The sequence below is a fragment of the Polyodon spathula genome, chromosome 4, assembly GCF_017654505.1.
Source record: "Polyodon spathula isolate WHYD16114869_AA chromosome 4, ASM1765450v1, whole genome shotgun sequence".
NCBI classification, from domain to species: Eukaryota; Metazoa; Chordata; class Actinopteri; order Acipenseriformes; family Polyodontidae; genus Polyodon; species Polyodon spathula.
This window is the reverse complement of record NC_054537.1, coordinates 44,449,700-44,468,994: the sequence shown is the minus strand read 5'-3', so window position 1 is coordinate 44,468,994 and position 19,295 is coordinate 44,449,700. Positions and strand designations below refer to the sequence as shown.

At 38.4% G+C, this 19,295-nt stretch overlaps 1 protein-coding gene across 1 annotated transcript in view; it reads left to right on the top strand.

The window, feature by feature from the left end:
* The first annotated feature begins 5,799 nt into the window (after positions 1–5,799).
* LOC121314570 (reversion-inducing cysteine-rich protein with Kazal motifs-like) overlaps positions 5,800–19,295 on the top strand; it is a 43,093-nt gene continuing 29,597 nt past the window's right edge. The window contains exons 1-8 of the mRNA XM_041247984.1: positions 5,800–5,883; positions 6,145–6,192; positions 7,182–7,379; positions 7,517–7,769; positions 8,491–8,670; positions 10,732–10,944; positions 17,615–17,751; positions 18,283–18,423. Coding sequence (XP_041103918.1) covers positions 6,174–6,192; positions 7,182–7,379; positions 7,517–7,769; positions 8,491–8,670; positions 10,732–10,944; positions 17,615–17,751; positions 18,283–18,423 — 1,141 coding nt within the window. The 5' untranslated portion in view covers positions 5,800–5,883; positions 6,145–6,173. The remainder of the gene's footprint in view (positions 5,884–6,144; positions 6,193–7,181; positions 7,380–7,516; positions 7,770–8,490; positions 8,671–10,731; positions 10,945–17,614; positions 17,752–18,282; positions 18,424–19,295) is intronic.

Sequence of the window (19,295 nt, the reverse complement as noted above, 5' to 3'; positions counted from 1 at the left end):
TAAACTACAGGTGTAAAGCTGGGGCAATTTAAGGTGCTTGCAGTTAGCACTTAACAAGTGTAAGTTTATGTTTGCTATTTGCAATTTGTGTGAACAATTTTTTTTCTGGTTTGCTCCAAAAAGTGTGTCAATATGGTATTGAGACTGAGTCTACATGGCTAAAGGGGAAACTGTTAAGTAAGCTAGCTACTATTTTCAATAAGTTCTGTAGATTTGTTATTGACTGTGACAGAATTCTATAGGATTGCAGCAGTGTGATAGTGACCCTAGCTCTGCAACACACTCAATCTGATCACATTACCTTACCTGGTCACTAAAAGACACTTGAATAAAGATTGTTTGATACATTTGATAAATGTCACTGAAAACCTTTTAAGTTAGAAATAACAAGAGTTTTTACAAGAAGTAAATGTTAGATGTGTGAGATGTGTGTGAAACAAGCCGGTACTTTTGTTTTGTTTTATATTTTTATGGTTGATTTATTTTTCTTTATTGTTTTGATCCATTATTGCACTGGAGGCCTCTAATAAAAACCGCATTTTGGCATTTCAAAACTCGACTTCTGATTGCCTCTGCACCCTGAATAACCACTTGACCACAAATCATGTCAGACAGGTATAGATTTATTGTCCTTGGAGGAATAGCACAGTTTCAGTGGCTGTCATTATTACGTAAGTGCGTTTGGGAATATCCTGCAACTATTTAAATATCTATAGTAGTTGCTTACAGTAACATATATTGTGACGTGAGATAATTGATGAGCTATATTTCTTGAAAGCACTTTCCTGGCAGGTCTCTGTTTTGCGGGTGTCATCTTATGTCTAGAAGTTTGATGGAATATGGAAATAAAACTATGCTGTAAAACTATATTCTATCAAATTTGAGCGTAGTTTAAATTTTTTTTTGAAGTTTGTTTGTCCCGCCATTAAATGTACACCCTAATAGGTTCAAACATGCTAAATTTTTGGTTTGTTAAGGTTTTAATTAATTTAATTTTTCTATTTTTTAATAAGATTCATCATGCTGTCATCATGCAAGGGATTACTCACCATGTAGGGAAGCATGTGATCAGGTACGTTTTATGTATATTACTAAAAGTATATAACTAAATGTATATTTAATTATATTCTGATTATTTTCTGATTGGTCTTGCTACACCTTTAGGTAAGTACCAGAGTTTAGAGTTTCCAACCCATGTTCCGCTAACCCAAATACATCTCTAGATATCCCAGATTAGTCTGTTAAAGTACTTTTGGGCTGGTGTTTCTGCAGGCGTTTTTTTCTTTTCAATGACATTTTGTATTAAATTTATTTATGCTTCTGTCTTTAAATTTTCCTTGTGGCCTGTTTATTCGGCCCTATACACCACAGTATATGATGTGCTCCAGACAATTTAGTAGAGTGTGTAGTAGTACTGCTGTCACTCTCATATTGTTTTTTGGTTATAACTATCACGACTTTTATTGGTCTTCCACATATGCAATAAATGAACTAAGGTATACCGTGGTCATTATGATAATCATGGTACAGTCTCTTTAGGCAGGTGTCAATAACATAATGTACCTTAACCGTTATTTACCAGTATACCGTGTACTTGTGACTAAAAGTTAGCAGTTTAAAGCATCCCTGTTGCCTCAAACGATCACTTAGAAACATCTTGCGTCACCAGGATGTGACAACTGAAACAGGAAATGATATACAAAGTGAATCTAAAGAATAGGAATGGATGGAGCCATAGCTAAAACTAATATTCCATACCCATACCAAGTTGTTTTTCTAAGTAGTACTGTGCTCTGCTAAATCCAGGATACAAGTGTCAACCTAGTTATTGGGAAGGATAGCTGGTACTGTGATCTGATGAATAACCTGCATACTGTAGAATCAGGTTTGACTCTTACTTGAGGGGAATTGTGTTTTCAAAATGGAAATTCATTTTGGTGAATTTAGTTCACTTTTAAAGTATTTTCTTTGCTACCTCACCCCTCCTGCCCTCATGCAAAGACCTTATGTTGATTCAGCCTTGATAAGTTTGAAATGCAGCTACCCCCAGATTTTATATTGTGAAACCTTTTATGTTTTCAGTTTTAAAAAAAGACCCAGACCTTTTAATGATAAAACGTTCTCCACAAAACCACAAAAACAAACTATCCTGGTATTATAATTGTAGATTTGCATGGTATATAACAAAACAATCCTATTGGAGGACATTTTATAGAAACATGAACCTTTGTTCTTTTTCAGTCAGGACATAAAAGTAATAACCAAAAGGCCATTATCTTCAGAAAGTGTTACACCCGCTGAACTCTTATTGACTCTGCCTATAGTGGGCTAATTTAGAGATTTGAGCTTTGTAACTATGAAAATGAGTCATTGACAAACGTCTAGTATTCCCTTCCGATGTGAAGCTGCATAGAAGAGCCTCCTGTTCTTTACTGCAGCTAGAAGGAAACGTATAGACAAATCTGGAAGATAATACAGGTTTTGTTATCGTGGCAAAACTCCTGTCAGTGTTAGGAACAGAAGTTGAAGAAACTCTAGGGGTTTATATCACAGAAAAATCAACCAGATGTGAGGCTGTATGTCTCACAGAGTAACTAATTACAGGCACAGAGTCTGGTCCGGTATCTCACCATAATGTACGTTTCAAGTTTTGTTACTTGCATAAACAACAATTTGCCTTCAAATTTCTTCTCGTCCTATTCACCTTGAATAAGATACTCAAGTAGACAACAAACGTTGAACAGTTGAACTGAAAAACATTTTTTGGTTGCTTTTTTTTTTAAACAGCTTGCTACCACAAAAAGTGAATCTCGGTTAAAACACCTACAGCAGCGACTGCCGAGTTATTGTCCAGAATCTATGGTAAGCAGAATTCATGAGGATTTTTTTAATTCACTTCATCCACAAAAATGTTATTACAGTAATTATCCCCAATGATAATGGGGAGAACTGGAAGCGTGGATGGCTATCAAAATCTAATTTAAAGCCGAGCTAATGAAGCAGGATATGTAATTTTAAAGCGAGGGAGTATAAAATTGCATTTTCATTGATTTTACTGTTCCCCTTTTCTATATGATGTTATGAATGTTTTTTTTTACTCAGATAATGTGGGATTTTTTTGTCTTTTACCTGAGTTCAGGAGTTGCTCTTCTGTTTAGTTGCCTTCCGTTGCACATCTGTTTGTTGCCAGCAATAGAACATGTGGGTTCTCTACACAATAAAAGAACACAAATGTAATCACTTTTAAATCACTATTAAAACAATAACCACAATACAGTACACCCTCTCTACAATGAACTTGTTAGGGTCCAAGCCTTTTGTTCATATATCGAAGGGTCCGTTATAGCTAGGGGTCTACTTAAATCACGGTAAATTTAAGTGTTTTTCGCGGGTAGGTTATGGAATAAAATTAGGAAATTTCGCGGACCTGTTTCAACATTAAATAAACCTAAGTAGACAATATTTCAGAGCACTGTAAAAGCCTAAAAATAATGGTACTTGCTACTAAAACAGTGTGCTGTCGTGACACTGCACGTTCTGCATCCACTGAATTGGTTAGAAGCTTTGCCAAGTTCTACAGATGTGGAAATTGATTAGAAACAGTCCCAAAACTTGGTTACCCAAGGGCATCTGGCATACTTTAATAAATGCAACATATGCAGCACGTTCGTTGTCATGTTATTTGTCCCATCCAATAAATGATTTTATTAGTACCGAGTCAAAACAAAGAAAACAGGCTCGGATCTAAAATTCTAATTGCATTTAAAAAGTAAGCAGCAGGTTGTTTGAAGCGAAGTGGCTGTGCTAGATCACACCTGTAGTACTGACTTAACTTGGCTACAACCGACAGGAATTCTTTTTGTCTGCTCTGACTTTCCAGTTTGTTTTCTGAACGCTGTTTATTTTACGTTCTGTTCAGCAGCCTCCGTAGTAGCCTTTTGTTTAACGTGTGATTCTGAAGCTAAATAGCAATCGATTGTATTTTTTTCCAATGACACATTGTGCCATGTGCAAAACAATTACCTCCATCTGATATGTACAGTTTCTTTGGGAAATATCTTGACACGATCATCAGCCAAAATGTACTTTGCTTTTTTTGCTTGGTCGTCCATTTCTGATATTTTACCTCCAATGCTGAAAACTAGATTTTAGCAGCCTAAATCCCACCCCCTACTGTACAGTACAAGTCACAGAAAAGCAGTACAGATGCACTGATAGGTTAATTAAAACATCGTTGTCATTTGAACACTAAACAAGAATGTTAACTGCTTCAGAGTATTTTTTTGTAAATGTTACTTGTCTAACGACGTATTTTATTTATTTTTTGCCTAAGGAATAAATAAAAAAAGCCTGTCTACAGAAGGAAGATACGTTGTTTGCATCACTTGCAGTGTGCAGTAGTTCATTTAAACAAGGTTTCTTTTTTTTTCTCTCCGTACTTGTCTGGTATGTATTGGCTCATAAAAGAGGTGAATTTCGCAGTGACCCCTCAATTTCACAATTTCTGCGAAATCACGATTTAGGTAGAACTCTAGTTGTAGCGAAAGGACAATCAAAATGAATGATAAACTGTTGGATTAAGTTAACGAGATAAGATTGTGAATAAAAGTAGAAATACGTGTACCCGTTCGTCTCATGTATGCAGTATTCTGCCTTTGCTTTATCCTTTTCATTATAGAATTAAAACACAGTACATAAAGCAAAATTCCAGAGTTGAAGCTGAACTTTTATTCAAAATCAATCTGACATGAATCGTTTCAAAGTGACCAAATCATAATCCAACATGCAAGAATCCCAAACTGAGCTTTTATTCCAGATCAACCCGACATGAAAAGTTTGACATGAAAAGTTAATCAGATCCTCAAGTGTTGTTTGGTTGTTGTTTTTTGAGAATCTATATTCACGACAGAGATATGCCTGCGTTACTACTTTTTTTCAAACTATCAGTATAATTTCCGTCTTTGTTGCAACACAAAATTATTTTTAAAAAGGCAAAAGAGTTGATTTCACTGTGGAGGTGGCATCCTGTGCATACAGACCGGGATGCTGACAGTGTGTTTTTATATTATCTAGGGTTCAGTGGCTCAGGTTCTTTATAGCCGAAGGTTCGTTATAATGAAGGGCGTTATAGCGAGGGTGTACTGTATTTGAATAGTTTCAATAAGAACCACTCTGATTGGTTGCAAATCTCTCAAAAATGAATGGAACACTATGAATAAATACTTACTGTTTAATTGGTTTAAGTCACTTGCATTAAAATTTGCTTTGTTTTTTTTAGGGTGAGCTTTGGGTCTGCATCAATGCCTCCTTGCCTGGTAAGTCTGAACTACATATGAAAATAAGTCTATATGCTACAACTTGACTGAATTGTTTAATATTTTGCTTTATTTAATAATGCTAGAAATATGTATACAAGGCAAATATTTACTCGGTCAGTAACCCTAGTATATTGTTTTTGGCACCAATCTAAAGCAAGTTATACAGTATGAAGCCTAGAGGAGATGCATAGTTTTTTAATACAACTGTTGCCGATTTATCTCTGTAATGATTTGAAAAAAATCCCAGGCGCCTCCAAAAATGCTTTTTTGCAGAATATGTTAAATACTGAACAATATGAAATAGAACAGCTGAAATTTGAACTCTGCACTAGATTTTTACCTTCGAATACATGTCAAGAAATCTTTGCTCGAATATTCAGATATTTGTCCCAGCACTATTCATAATATAGTTCATAGCACATCATTAATAATATTATAAATAGATCTTTTTTTTTTTTTTTTTTTTTTTTGTTATGCAGGTGCACCCAAAAAATCTGAGGGTTGGGTTGGACTTGGATGTTGTGAACTCACCATTGCTGTTGAATGTCGACGTGAATGCAAATTGGTAAGCGGTAGTGACGTACGATGACGTTATGATCAATCAAAAGACTTAAACTTGATGCAAATTGGTAAGCTGTAGTGCTGTATGGTGACATATGATAAGTCAAAACAGTTACATTTATCTATGCAAATTGGTAATCTGCAGTGCTGTACGACAATGTATAATCAATTAAAAGACTTATCTATGTTCGACATGTACCCGGGAGGTCTTTTTATTAAAAGGTTGTTGAAAAAATATATATGTATTGTTTTTCATTACACATAGGCATCCTCCAAGAATGATATTTCAAAAGTATGCAGAAAGGACCGCGAGGTATGTGATGTTGTGCTTTGTATTTACCTGAAAGCTGCTTTCTGAATTCTGTAAGCTATTCAATTCGATATATATATATAATATGATCTTATATATATAGAATATTATATATATATATATAATAATTATATATATATATTCATTTGTTTTCTGTAGACTGCTCTTTACAGCTGTGTCGAAAAATAGTTGTTTTTACTCTCACTGAGTATTTTTTTTTTCAAAAAAAAAGTAAACATTGAATATGTTTTAATATTTATTTCTAAAGTTTGGAGAAGCCACCTCATACACAAATCTCAAAGATTTTTACCCAGCAGTACTAGAAACTTTTTTTTTTTTCAGATTGGTCTACAATTCCCATCCTGTGTAAATATGGTTAGATTTAAATGTTTATTATGCCTTAACGTTCTAGTTTCCCCAGAATACTTCCTCTGCAACAAGTGTTGGATTGAGAACAGGTTTTCATTTTTGTACTCGCACTAGATATTTAAAAAATGTAACGTTGTGTAGTTTAAAATCAAATGAACCTTTACTGAATGTACACGGTTTGCCAAAAAAATTTGAGAATGCAAATTAAAAGTCATTACCATCTGTTTTTTTTTTGGAAGGAAACTACAGAGACACCCACATGTTCTGCAATGTGGCATATTTAAGTTTTAACCTGAAGAGCTCGATAGCTTTAATTACATGCCTGAAGGGCAAGGTTGCGACCTCTGCTTAACTGAAATGTCCACAGCTGTCACAGCTGAACTTGAGAATGAATGAAATCCTTACTTTCTTTTTCTAATTCTCAAAAAGGCATTCAGACTACACGCAGTTATAGTTTTACATATATACAGGATGTGAAAGCACTGATAGCTTTATGTTTCCCATGTTTGTCCCCAATAATACTGTGTACACTCTCTTCCTAGCAATGTGACTTACAACTTACAAACTCAGCTGTGTCATCTTTTTCCCCATGTAATATGTAGATATCTTCCCTTTCATTCCAGTGGGCTCAGTCTGCTGCAGTTATGCGGGGCGGCACACAAACTGCAGAGAGTACTGCCAAGCTATTTTTCGGACAGACTCTTCTCCTACCCCTTCACAGATTAAGGCAGTTGAAAATTACTGCGAATCCATCAGTCCTGAGTTAATTCGCTGTGTTGACAACTACACACGGTCTTACCCCATGAGAAATCCCATCGATAGTAAGTGATGTAAATGTTTCCTTACTGTTAAAAAATAGTTGCGTTTCATTTTTTATGTAAAATCTGTTGCCTTTTTATCTTTCATAGATGTACTGTCCTGACCTCTCCAATGTAAAGTTCTTTCTTACGATTTGCAGGTTTGTATTGTTGTGACAGAGCAGAGGACACGTCCTGCCAAACAGCTTGCAAAACAATTCTGAGGACCATGACGACGGAGAACGAAATCGTTGATGGCCTTATTGAGGGCTGCAAGAAGCAGCCTCTGCCACAAGACCCGCTGTGGCAGTGTTTTCTGGAGAGTTCAAGATCCCCTTTCCCTGTAACTACTGTGGACACACCCCCCTCGCCCAAATTGCTTTGCTGTTCAAAAGCGAATACAACTGTCTGTAGGTTAGTTAAAAAAAACAGCAACAATAGGTGGCCATATTTAACATCTGTTTTGACTGCCTATTCAGACCTTTCAAGTTTGCTGTCTTCTTGTGTTTACATTTTGTATTACACCCAAAGCGACTTTATGCCAGACCTGTGTATTCGTTCAGGTTGTTTGTTTTAAACTCCCATTCCTAAATGATCAAAGTCATTGCTGCAAATAAATACCGAATAATTCAGACTGTCCTGTATTAGGGGTTGTGTTGCTTGCACTAAAGACAGTACAGAACACAGGCATGTCTATAGAACTTTGATAAAGACCTAGGTGTAGCTAAAAGTAAAAAGTATCTGAAACACATACTTAAAAGCCAGAACATGCGAGTCAAAAAACACTGTATATCCTCTACAAACACTCTCTGTATGCTCATAAACCAGTTGTCAGAGGTGCATACAGAATGTGTTTGCCATCTGATACAGTAAACAGTTGTGTGGTTTGTCCTTATATTAAATCAATAAGCTTTTCAGCTTTTACCCTTTCGTACTGGAGGATAAACTACCTGATAGACAAATAATTGACATGCAGTGTAAAGCCAGCACTTGTTAGGTTTTACAAGCTAATTGCTACGTACTGTAAACAGACTATTTATACCACAAATGGATTCCAGTTGTCTTTAGAGTAATTATTGTTTTTGTGATTGTATTTGTGTTTTAAGGCTAATTACTTGTAATTATGTTTTGGCAGAGATTTGTGTGGTAAACTTTATAGTACCAGCTGGGGCAGTACACAGAGTTGGCAGGAGTTTGAAAGCCTCTGTGAATACAAACCTGTAGAAGTCTCAATACTGACCTGTCTGGCTGATGTACAGGAGCCATGCCAGTTAGGTTGCAAAGATCTCGCTTACTGCACCAACTTTAACAACAGGTAAAATGTAACTTCCACTTTGTGGTTGTTTTGGTAGGGGTACTTAATTAAATAATCATGATAAGGTTTTGTTATCCATTGTTGTTCATCTTTATACCAGCACAGATTTTTTTTAATATCAAACCGTCATCGTACTATACTTTTCTAGGTTTTAGAAATGAGTGTTACCTACTGTTGAACGCCTGGAGGCGTTAGGAGTGCCACTTTGATTTGATTAGCATCGTTCCATGGGTCAAAATGAGTAAATAGGGACAAACTGAAGAATCATCATCCTATCTCCTGCAATTACGTTGCAGAGCTTGTGTCAAGAAGTGCTTGTGTTAAGAAATACTTCTGAACAAATAATGCAAGGGCCAATGAAACTTGTTCTTCAAAAATGTAAATATATGCCAACAATGTAAAGTGCACAGAACTATATCAGTACTTCCCCCGATTGTCAAAGTACAGTCTCAAGAATTTCACAACAGTGAGCAATCTCAAAAGAGGTTCATCTGTTTATACTGTAAACTTTTATATATATATATAGATAAATTACAAATACAGTATAAAGTCAATATACACACCTCCAGACTATCATAGATATTTATAGCTTAATCAGTAAAGCCATAGCTTGTGGTCTTAAAATCTAAGCATTGAGTCCCACTGTTGGATTTTAAACACAAAGCTACTCCTTTTATAATAACAATAGCCTTTTTTTATTGGTTTGGAGTTAAGAATATTTTTCCAGATATTTAGTTTTAACTTGAATGTCATGTTACAGTGAGGCTATTAATACTGCTGGTCGCATTGTTGAATGAAGAGACAACTGCATAAAACACATATTAATAGAACGTCACTCAACAAAAACTTCAATGGAATTAGTAGTACCAGTAGCATATTGGCAAAGCGTTTGCACAGTGGCATCACATTTGTGTTACAAGGGAATCTTAAGGGAAACATTTTACAGATAATTACATTTAACAATCCTCAGAGATCAGTCGAAAACTGGGTGGCCACAATTAGGTTATTAAAACAGGAACTTTTCTCTAATATCCTTCTAAAAATGTGTAAACATCCTTTTAATGCAATTCATGTTTAATTCATATAACAGTTTATTATGTGTGCTATCTGAAATATTGAATATCTGAAATAAATGACACCCACTGGCATGGTACTTTGAAGTTTGTTGTAAACCCATGTTAAAATAAAAAAAGTACAGGTGGATTTATTTCAGGAATAATAGCGTTACTATCATAGCGTGCTACCTCTATTTTTTCCCGTAAACAGACATCTCAAACCTTGCCAATACATTATAATCTGGCTCAGCCATGTCTGAATAAGAGAATCAACAAGCAGGTTTATCTTTAGCCAAGAAACCTAAGAATCTTTCAACGTTTATTTCTGTGTACATAATCTGTGTAGTCAAAGTAATCAATACATTTCAAAGAAGTGCAAATATTTGGTGAATTCGTATTTATTTTGTAATGTTATTGAAAAATACCCATAGTCATTGCTATTTAGAAAATGCAGTTACTGCTGCTTGAACATACTTTCTTTTCATTTCCAGATTTCTCTTATTGTTGTTATCATAACACTGCAGGGTTTCTTTAAAATTAAAGTTTCTGTATGCCTATGCAGTAGACCTGTCACTCGGAGTCTTTGTTCAAATAAACTTTACCAGCCCTACTAAGAAAAACATTGCTGTGAAACCGAGCCTAATAAAAAGCAAATACATTGCTAGCTAGTATGGTGATCACCAGTGTCGACACAAAAAACAGATTTAGACTATAACTATAGAGGTACATTACAGGAAATAGTGGCTGGTTCATTTGGACCAGATCACAGCAACATGGTTATGTACATCCCAAAAAATACATTACTACAATAGAGAAACAAAAACGTTTCCTTTAAAAGATGTCCAGCTTTGCTTTGTGCTGCCAATTTGAATGTGATATTGTAACTGCTTAAATCTTACAAACTTACAGTTAATGATATGGTATAACTCACTTGTTTTTTTAAAGATGGTTGATAAGTGAATTCAGCTATAAATCATATTCCTTGATCTCTCTTGGTCGTTTGAAGACCAACAGACCTATTCCGGAGCTGCAATGCCCAGTCAGACCAGGGAGCCATGAACGATATGAAACTCTGGGAAAAGGGAAGCATCAGGATGCCCTTCATGAACATTCCTGTCTTGGACATCAGAAAATGTCGTCCGGAAATGTGGAAGGCTGTAGCTTGCTCTCTTCAAATCAAACCCTGTCACAGCAAGTCTCGGGGAAGCGTTATCTGCAAGTACGTTTGCAACGATTAAGCACGTGTCAGAATTGTTCAGCATAAGCTTTATTAGGATTGAGATTTCTTCCGATATTATTTGGTATTAAATTTTAGGTAAACTGATTAATACACATTAATACACACTGTCATACACATCCACTTGATTTAATACTGGCTATGTTTACAATGCTAACTTATTTTTCTTAGGTGCACATGTGCACCCAAGTTAAACCGTAGGCGAACATTTAAATAAATAAATACACAAACAGAGTTTTGCAAAAATAAGTATTACCTGCTTTTATTTGCTGTTTTATGATATATATATATATATATTATTCGCTATATAGATATTTATATATATATATCTATTATATCTTAGTAAAAGATCCCGCCACTCACACGTCTTATATTGCCCCTTGAGTCAGGGACACAAGCAAATGGGAAATTGAGTGGACACAAGAAATGGAGTTTAAAGCGCTTATGCGCTATTTTTAATACACCCAAATAGAAACAAAATACAAACGAAATAAACAAAACAAACACCTAGCTCTTTCTTGAGCAATAACTAATACACACCGGAACCTAACTACACAGACCGGACAGCTAACCTGTTTACCGGTTAACAAAAAGACGTATACATCCACGCCTACGTACCCTTTCGGCACCACGACACTTTACAGTTGCCTTGCCGCAACCGGGCTCTTCACTCACAGCAGCCCCGAACAGACTGGCTGCTCTCTATAAATACCCTGCACCTGGGTTTAATTTAACAATAGCTACCCGGTGCAGGGGATAATTAATAATAAAACAATTAACAAAATGTGCGTAAGCACATGTTTTCTGCAGGGAGGATATTAACCCCCTCCCTGCTGTATTACTATATATATATATATATATAGTATATATATATATATATATATATATATATATATATATATATATATATAATATATATATATACATAGTGCGCAATATAATGTATCCGACTCCATCAACAAAATAAACAAAATCGACAATTTATCCCAAATTAAATTTTCTTTTTTTTTCAGCTACTGTTTACCAAACCATAAAAATCTTTAAAGTATCTTAAGTTTCCTTTAAGTGCTTTTAGATTTTTAATAATAATAATAATAATAAATGTCTGCAGCGTAGTTCGGGGGGCGTGCAGCAGGGGGCTTCCAATTTCTTGTCAATTAGTACCTTTTCTCTATTTAAGCCCTGATCACTTGCACCTTCGCTATCTGATGTTTTGTTTTTGTAGCAAACGCTCAGACGCCATCTTTTCGTGCTTCACCGATAATCTATACTTTGTTGCCTTTCACTGGAGGTCAATTCTCTGCTTAGCGCTCACAAGATAATATCAATTATTTACCTATCTGCTCCGGTGCTTCTTCTCATCATTCAACTCCTCTATTCGGCTGCAGGAGCTCCAGCATTAGTCTGTCCTGCTCCATCCAGCTTCCAGCCCAGCAACAGCACCATCCAAACTGCAGCTTCATTACTCAACTTGTCTGCGTCTTTATTAGACAGGCTGGCCCTCCACTAAAACCTCCAAAGCTCCTTCAACAAGACATCAACATTCCTGTCCATTTCAACCTTTGGCGGCTTGTGTTTTCGACTGGTCACAACATGCTCGAACAACACTGCTGTTCTGCAACTTTTCCACCGGCACCTCTTAGTCCATGGCTACCACAGCAACCGGGGAGTGGTAAGTCGCCATGGTGACCAGGCAGCTTCATCCGACACGACGAGCTCCGTGCCTCAGTACTGCAATCTTCTCGCTTGCTGCTGCTGCGCTTTCACAATCTGTGAGCTCGTTCAACTCGCAAAATTGTGCCATCTAAATACTGTGTTAACGTATTTATATACACGACTAACTGTCCTAAAACATGTAATGAAGATATTAAAATCTAAAAGAATACACAATTGTTGTTCTACACTGGATTTTAATCAAAATAACCAAATATATTCTACCCAGCTTCACTCTAGCCAATGGTTAATTCCAATCATAACCGCTAGATGGCAGTATAACACCACAAATTCTATACAGTCTTTAAGCTGGTTGGCTTTCACTGTGAAGCTCGCACACTCCAGTTTTGCTATACATTCCTGCAGTTTGTTGTCGCTCCGAGGGATTCTTAGGAGTCCCACTCCTCCTCAACCTTTTATAGCAACTGACATTCTCCAATTTCAACTCTTCCCCTCTTCAAGGACCTAGTCATGAAGCAACCTTACTCAGCTGTTTTTGAGATGCTCAGTATCTACCATCACAGTAACTTCCAGCTTCCCTGCATCAGGCATCCATTCCTGTGACTTATTCCTGTTCTCAGATTCATGTTTCCTCATCTGGCCCTGCTCCTCCAATCTGACCAGCTTCATCAAGGCACCTTATTCAACTTTCAAAGTCATCATTTCAACAACATGAGCCGCCAGTCAGTCACGGAACCATGTCCTAAGATTATCAATGTTCCAGTCAATGTCCTCTTATCCCCAATAGACAATACTCTCATAAACTGCTCCCGACCAATCAATAGGTTCTGCAGACGCCTTGGAGCAACACATTCTTCATCCTCTCGGGTTCTACAGCAGTCTCAGATCTCTGCATTCTTTATCTCTCCCAAAAGCAGCCCCATCTCTGGCTCCATCTAAATCTGCCTTAACACTGAAAGACCAATATCTACTGCAATCAGCAGATCCCTACTCTCTGCAGCACACCACCGCACTCTACCGATGGTAGTCCTCCATTCTCTATTGCAGATTGCTTCAGCAGATTGCTGCTCTCTACAGCTGGGCCTCTGCACACTACTGACAGCACTCCATTGTTTTCTTCTTCATACCACTGCTCTGTTCAGCAGATCCTGCCCTCTACTGTTAATCGCTCCTCACTACAGCAGATCTCCACTCCCTCTTCAGATCTGCTCACTACTGCAGCATGCAAAAGTTGCTCTAGTTTACTGTTTAAATCTGCAACTGCACTTCTCCAGAGCCTCCAATGCTCCAGCCTTCCTCCAATACGCAGATTGTGGCAGCATTCCCAAAATCAAGGCTAATGCTAATCCCCATCTAATCAAAATACAGGGCACTTCCTCAGCAATCCTATTCATATCTCCGCTCATCCTCTCAAATGTTACAGCATTAATACTTGGTTTGAAACATGGTACGAGACTGGAAATCTGTCTTGATTATGAGCTAAGGAGTTCCACTATTAAGAGAATAATTGGCGTTGCGAAACCCAAATCTCTGAATGTGAGTTTACCTTTTCCATTTGCAGTAGCAAACCTTTGATCAATCCTGTATTAACTAACACACAGAAAGGCAGCATCTCATCTCTCTGCCCTTGTTTCTAGAATATGGGGCGCAAAGGCGCCGCGCTTCCCCAGTAGCCGATTCATATGTTCGTTCAGTTCAACTGCCACCTCGGCCCTCAGTTCCATCTCTCCTTCTGCCTCTACTTTCGGTATCCAAGTTCATTCAGCTGGTCCCATCTGCTTCCACAACCCCCATCCAGAATCCTCAGCTTCTCCAGATGCTATTTGACTGAATCCAACTCTCAGTAACCTCCTTTAATCTGCTCATCATTACATGTCTGCAGCCCTTGCCCCTTGTTCAAGAGCTCCTATTCTATAGCCTGCTCAGTGTCTTCAACTTTCTGCGCCCAGAATTGAATAATCTTAGCCCTTCAATCAAAACCGGATCCTAACTCTCATCGTCCATGCTAGGGATTCTAGAGCAGGCCTCCCTCCTTGACTCCACCCTCATCCAAGCAGGCCTCCCTGCTCGACTCCAACCTCTCCTACAGAGCATGCCTCCCTCCTCTCTTCTCCCTCGCCTCCGAGCAGACCTCCCTCCTTTCCTCCCCCTCGCCTCCAGAGCAGGCGTCCCTCCTCTCCTCCACCCTCGCCTCCGAGCAGACCTCCCTCCTTTCCTCCCCCTCGCCTCTGAGCAGGCCTCCCTCCTCTCCACCCTCGCCTCCAAAGCAGGCCTCCCTCCTCTCCACCCTTGCCTCCAGAGCATGCCTCCCTTCTCAACTCCACCCTCTCCTCTGAGCAGGCCTCCCTCCTTGACTCCACCCTCTCCTCCAGAGCAGGCCTCACTCCACCCTCACCTCCGAACAGGCCTCCCACCTCTCCACCCAGCCTGATCACGAATGTGGGGGAACTGGTCCTCCTCTGCAGTGGATTCCTACATTCATTCATCCTTCTCTGATATAGTTGCTGCTCCTTTTAAAATTGCTAGCATGCCCAGAGTGGGGGTTACCTGTCTTCCGGGGCCACTAGAGGTTTTCCCCTAATCAGCCTCAAGGTGTTTTTCCCTCTCAACTGAGCAGCAGGTATACACATAGTCACATCCTACTAAATTACTAACCATCCTCCTATTTGTCCCGTTTGTCCTTCTAGTCTTTTGTTTGTTATGCGCTGGCATGTGCTGTCTTTTGTTTGTCTCATGGTGTAGGAGATTTCGTGAGGAGCTGGGGGTCCATCCTTTTGGGGGGGCAAGTGAGTCTCACTTCCCCAACCTCAGGGCTAGGCATCAGCCTCCCTTTACCTTCAGAGGGGTTCTCACCATGTGAGTCAGAGCGGACCCCCGGCCACACTCTGTCCTTTTGCAGCTCCTGTGCTTATCTTGCCTCACTCAAGGCTCTGTTCCATACTGTTCCTCAACATGGCTACTCTGTGCTCGAGTCCCACACTAACATCTATACGTTGTTTTTATTTCAGGTTCCAGGCAGCATGAAGTCTCTGCCAATTGGGAGTCTAACGAGCGCCCATTTACAGAAGTCTCAGATGCTGGGTACCTCTCGCTCTCCTGTCTCCTTTCGTGTCCCGGTCTTCTGGGACCGTCTTCCTCCCGAGGGGCGGCTCCCCGAGTCATAACCCTTGTATGTGTTTTTGGTTGCTGGATCCTTTGCCCCTGGGTTGTGTCCGCATCGTCGCCCTCAGTCAGTGACCACTTTCTGTATCCTGTCTTCGGTTGCTGGGTCCTTTGCCCTTGGGTCGTGTCGGCATCGCCGCCCTCAGCCAGTGACCAATTTCTGTATCCTGTCTTCGGTTGCTGGGTCCTTCGCCCCTGGGTTGTGTCGGCATCGCCGCCCTCAGTCAGTGACCATCTTTCTATCCAGTTTCGGTTGCTGGGTCCCCTGCCCCTGGGATGTGTCGGCATCGCCACCCTCAGTCAGTGACCACCTTCTATCCTAGCTTCCATGTCCAGCTTCGCTGGTCTGCTACTAGAGTGGGCCTCGCCCGACCTTCTATCCTAGGTCTGATCCTTTTTAGCCGGCACTCTGTCCTACTTACCGCTGTCTTCTGTCCAATCCTTACACCCCCAGCTTGCGCCCTGTGAATTATTATTATTATTATTATTATTATTATTATTATAATATTATTAATAATAATAATAATAATAATAATAATAATAATAATACGCATTTATTTATTTAGAATGCAGTTACCTGGAGAAGCCGTAGGGATCAACATTTTTACATCTTCAAATACTGCACATAAAATAAAAACTTGTCACTTCTGAATGGATATGGGATCTGGATGTGGGATGTAAACTAAAAAGAAACTGCTACGTTTTGACTTTATTATTTCATTCTTCAGTTCTTAATGTCCTTATAACTTGAATGCCTTGCAAACCGTGAAAATTGAATATTTATCAAAGTGCACGTTGTTGCATTCATCAGAGATGAAAGTGAGGAGAAGTAAAAAAAAAAAAAAAAAAAAAAAAAAAAAAAGCGGCAGGAATCTGGGATCCACGGCCGAGTTGGATTTTCTGCTCAGGAACCCAAAGTGAATGAAGTTAAGATTCAGATTACATCTGAAATTGAAATGTATACCAAATAAGTGAACTTTAACTGCTGGTTTCACCAACCCAGTCAATACTTGAGGGTGAATAAAACAGCACCTGCCAAGCAAAGTTAGGTAAATGCGTTTTTGTCTAGGTCTAGGACCATTCAGGGTTCTTGAAAGAACTTAATGACTATTTTAGTTAAAATTGATGCACTCAACACATGACCCATCCTTTTGTCCTACAGGCAACAGCAAAACCAAACGGTCCACTTTTAAGAAATTTGACTTTTCTCAAAGATCTTTAACACAGTCATTAAAATGTTTGAGAAACAGAAAAAGCACAATAAACCAGAAATACACAGCTGTATTTAATTTAAGAGCTGTTAAGTGATTGTATTTAAGGATAGTAATTGGTGGGGTTTTTCCATCCAGAAAAAGATGGGCGTTAGCAATTTGGCTCAACAATCCTTTGGTCTCTTGTGCTTACATAGATCCCTTAAAAAAAAAAAACAACTTTAAATCTTGGGTGTTTATACAGTAAAATAACTATGTATGTGACTGTCACTCACCAAAGCTACCTGGGACACAAGCTTCTGCATTCAGCTTTTAAGCAATGGTATTCTTAAGTCAAAACTAAAGTTACATTTTTTAAATTAGTACTGCTATAAAATAATAAATTAAATGAGTTCTTCCATAAAACATACTTGAGCGGATCAATGTAGAAAAATTGTGTTTACATTTAAAATGTTGGTGGTACTGTTCACATTACAGGCCAAGAGGAAATTATTGCAATAGACCTGTGAGTGTGCATTCATGAAACTGAAATATTGTTGTGTTGTAGTTTCTCAAAGATAGAGGGCACACAGTGTAATGCAGTACCACTCGTTGTGTTTTTACAGATCAGACTGCGTGGACATACTCAAACATTGCGGAGACCACAGTAAATTTTCAGAGGGAACAAGTGCTGAAACCATTTGTGACTTCTTGTCCCCTACTGATGATGCTGAATACTGTATTCCTCTGGAAAGCTACCTCAGTAAGTAAGAGTAGAGACTGCTGTCATTAAACACACTGGGCCTCAGGTGACACGACTGGTTGTGTTGGCTGGTTCTGTGGCTGCAGAAACTCTTGTGCTTATTGAGAAGTGACCTAGAAGGCTGTCTGACTTTAATGTGAAGAGAAAATGATGTGCAATTATAATTTTACCAAGAAAAAGGTTGTGCTACTAGTTTTAGCAGTTAGTTCTGTTTAATAAATAATAGAACAGAACTAAACTTTTTTTCTAGAAATTTGAATTCTTAATGGCCCTCAAATAAAATCATAAATATCTTTGCAAGAGTCATCTTCTGCATGGCCAACAACCGTAAATTGCAGGGGGGAGAAAAAGTATTTCCTGCTGTTTAAAAAAAAAAAAAAAAAAAACGGATATGCACAGATTACCCACTTTTTATGACATTTTCTCACTTGCATCTTGGGTGAGAATTGTTCAGATACTTAGGGTACTTTTTTCTATTCAATAAGGCTGTCTTGTTTGTTCATCATTAAGATACAATAATGATTTTTACAGGCCCAAGTTCACTGGGAGACATTTTGGAGGAGGTGATTCACCCTTGTAATCCCAACCCCTGCCCAAGTAATCAGCTGTGTGAAGTGAACAGGAAAGGGTGCCAAACTGGTCAGGACTGCCTCACATTCATCTGTGTGCAAGGTGACATGTTGGGACAATATTGTTTTTATTTAATGTTTTTAATTGAAGTAGTGTTGCTGGTTCGGTAGGGTGCACAGCTTGATCTGAGCCAGAACTCAATCAGCTTCCCAGCGTGGTGTTAGGAGCTAGTTTACTGTAGGAGGGGACTTCATTTCGACACCATGCTATTAGCAACAACTATACTCATAATTTCACTGAGTGTAGATCTCACACTCACAATGTCAATTGAGTATCCTAAATGTTTAAACCATAACAGGTTCTATAGAAACATATTAAGTAAGTTAATATCAGGTTTTTATCTTTATCTGTTAATTAGATTGAATGACTTATAATGTGTATAAATGTTTGGTGGCTACCTCCAATCAAGTTGAAAGTGTACCTTTCTTTTGCAGTCTTTCTACGACAGACCCATCTCTGCTTGTGGGCCTGACCCCACAGCAAAGAGTGCTTGAGAAAGCACTCTCAACTTGATTAGAGGTACAGTGCCCCCCCCGCCTTGGACTTTTTCACATTTTATTGTGTTACAACGTGGATTTAATTAGGAGTTTTTGCCACTGATCAACACAAAAAAGACCATAATGTCAAAGTGAAAAATAAAATCTACAAATTGTTGTAAATTAATTGCAAATACAAAACAGAAAATAATTGATTGCATAAGTGTTCACCCCCTTGAGTCAATATTTGGTAGAGGCACCTTTGGTGAACAGCAATTTTCAACTCTTTCCACATATTCTCAATTGGATTGAGGTCCAGGCTTTGACTGGGCTACTCCAGGACATTAACCTTTTGTTTTTAAGCCACTGCAGTGTGGCTTTGGCTGTATGGTTGCGGTCATTGTCCTGCTGGAAGATGAATCTTCTTCCAAGTCCTAG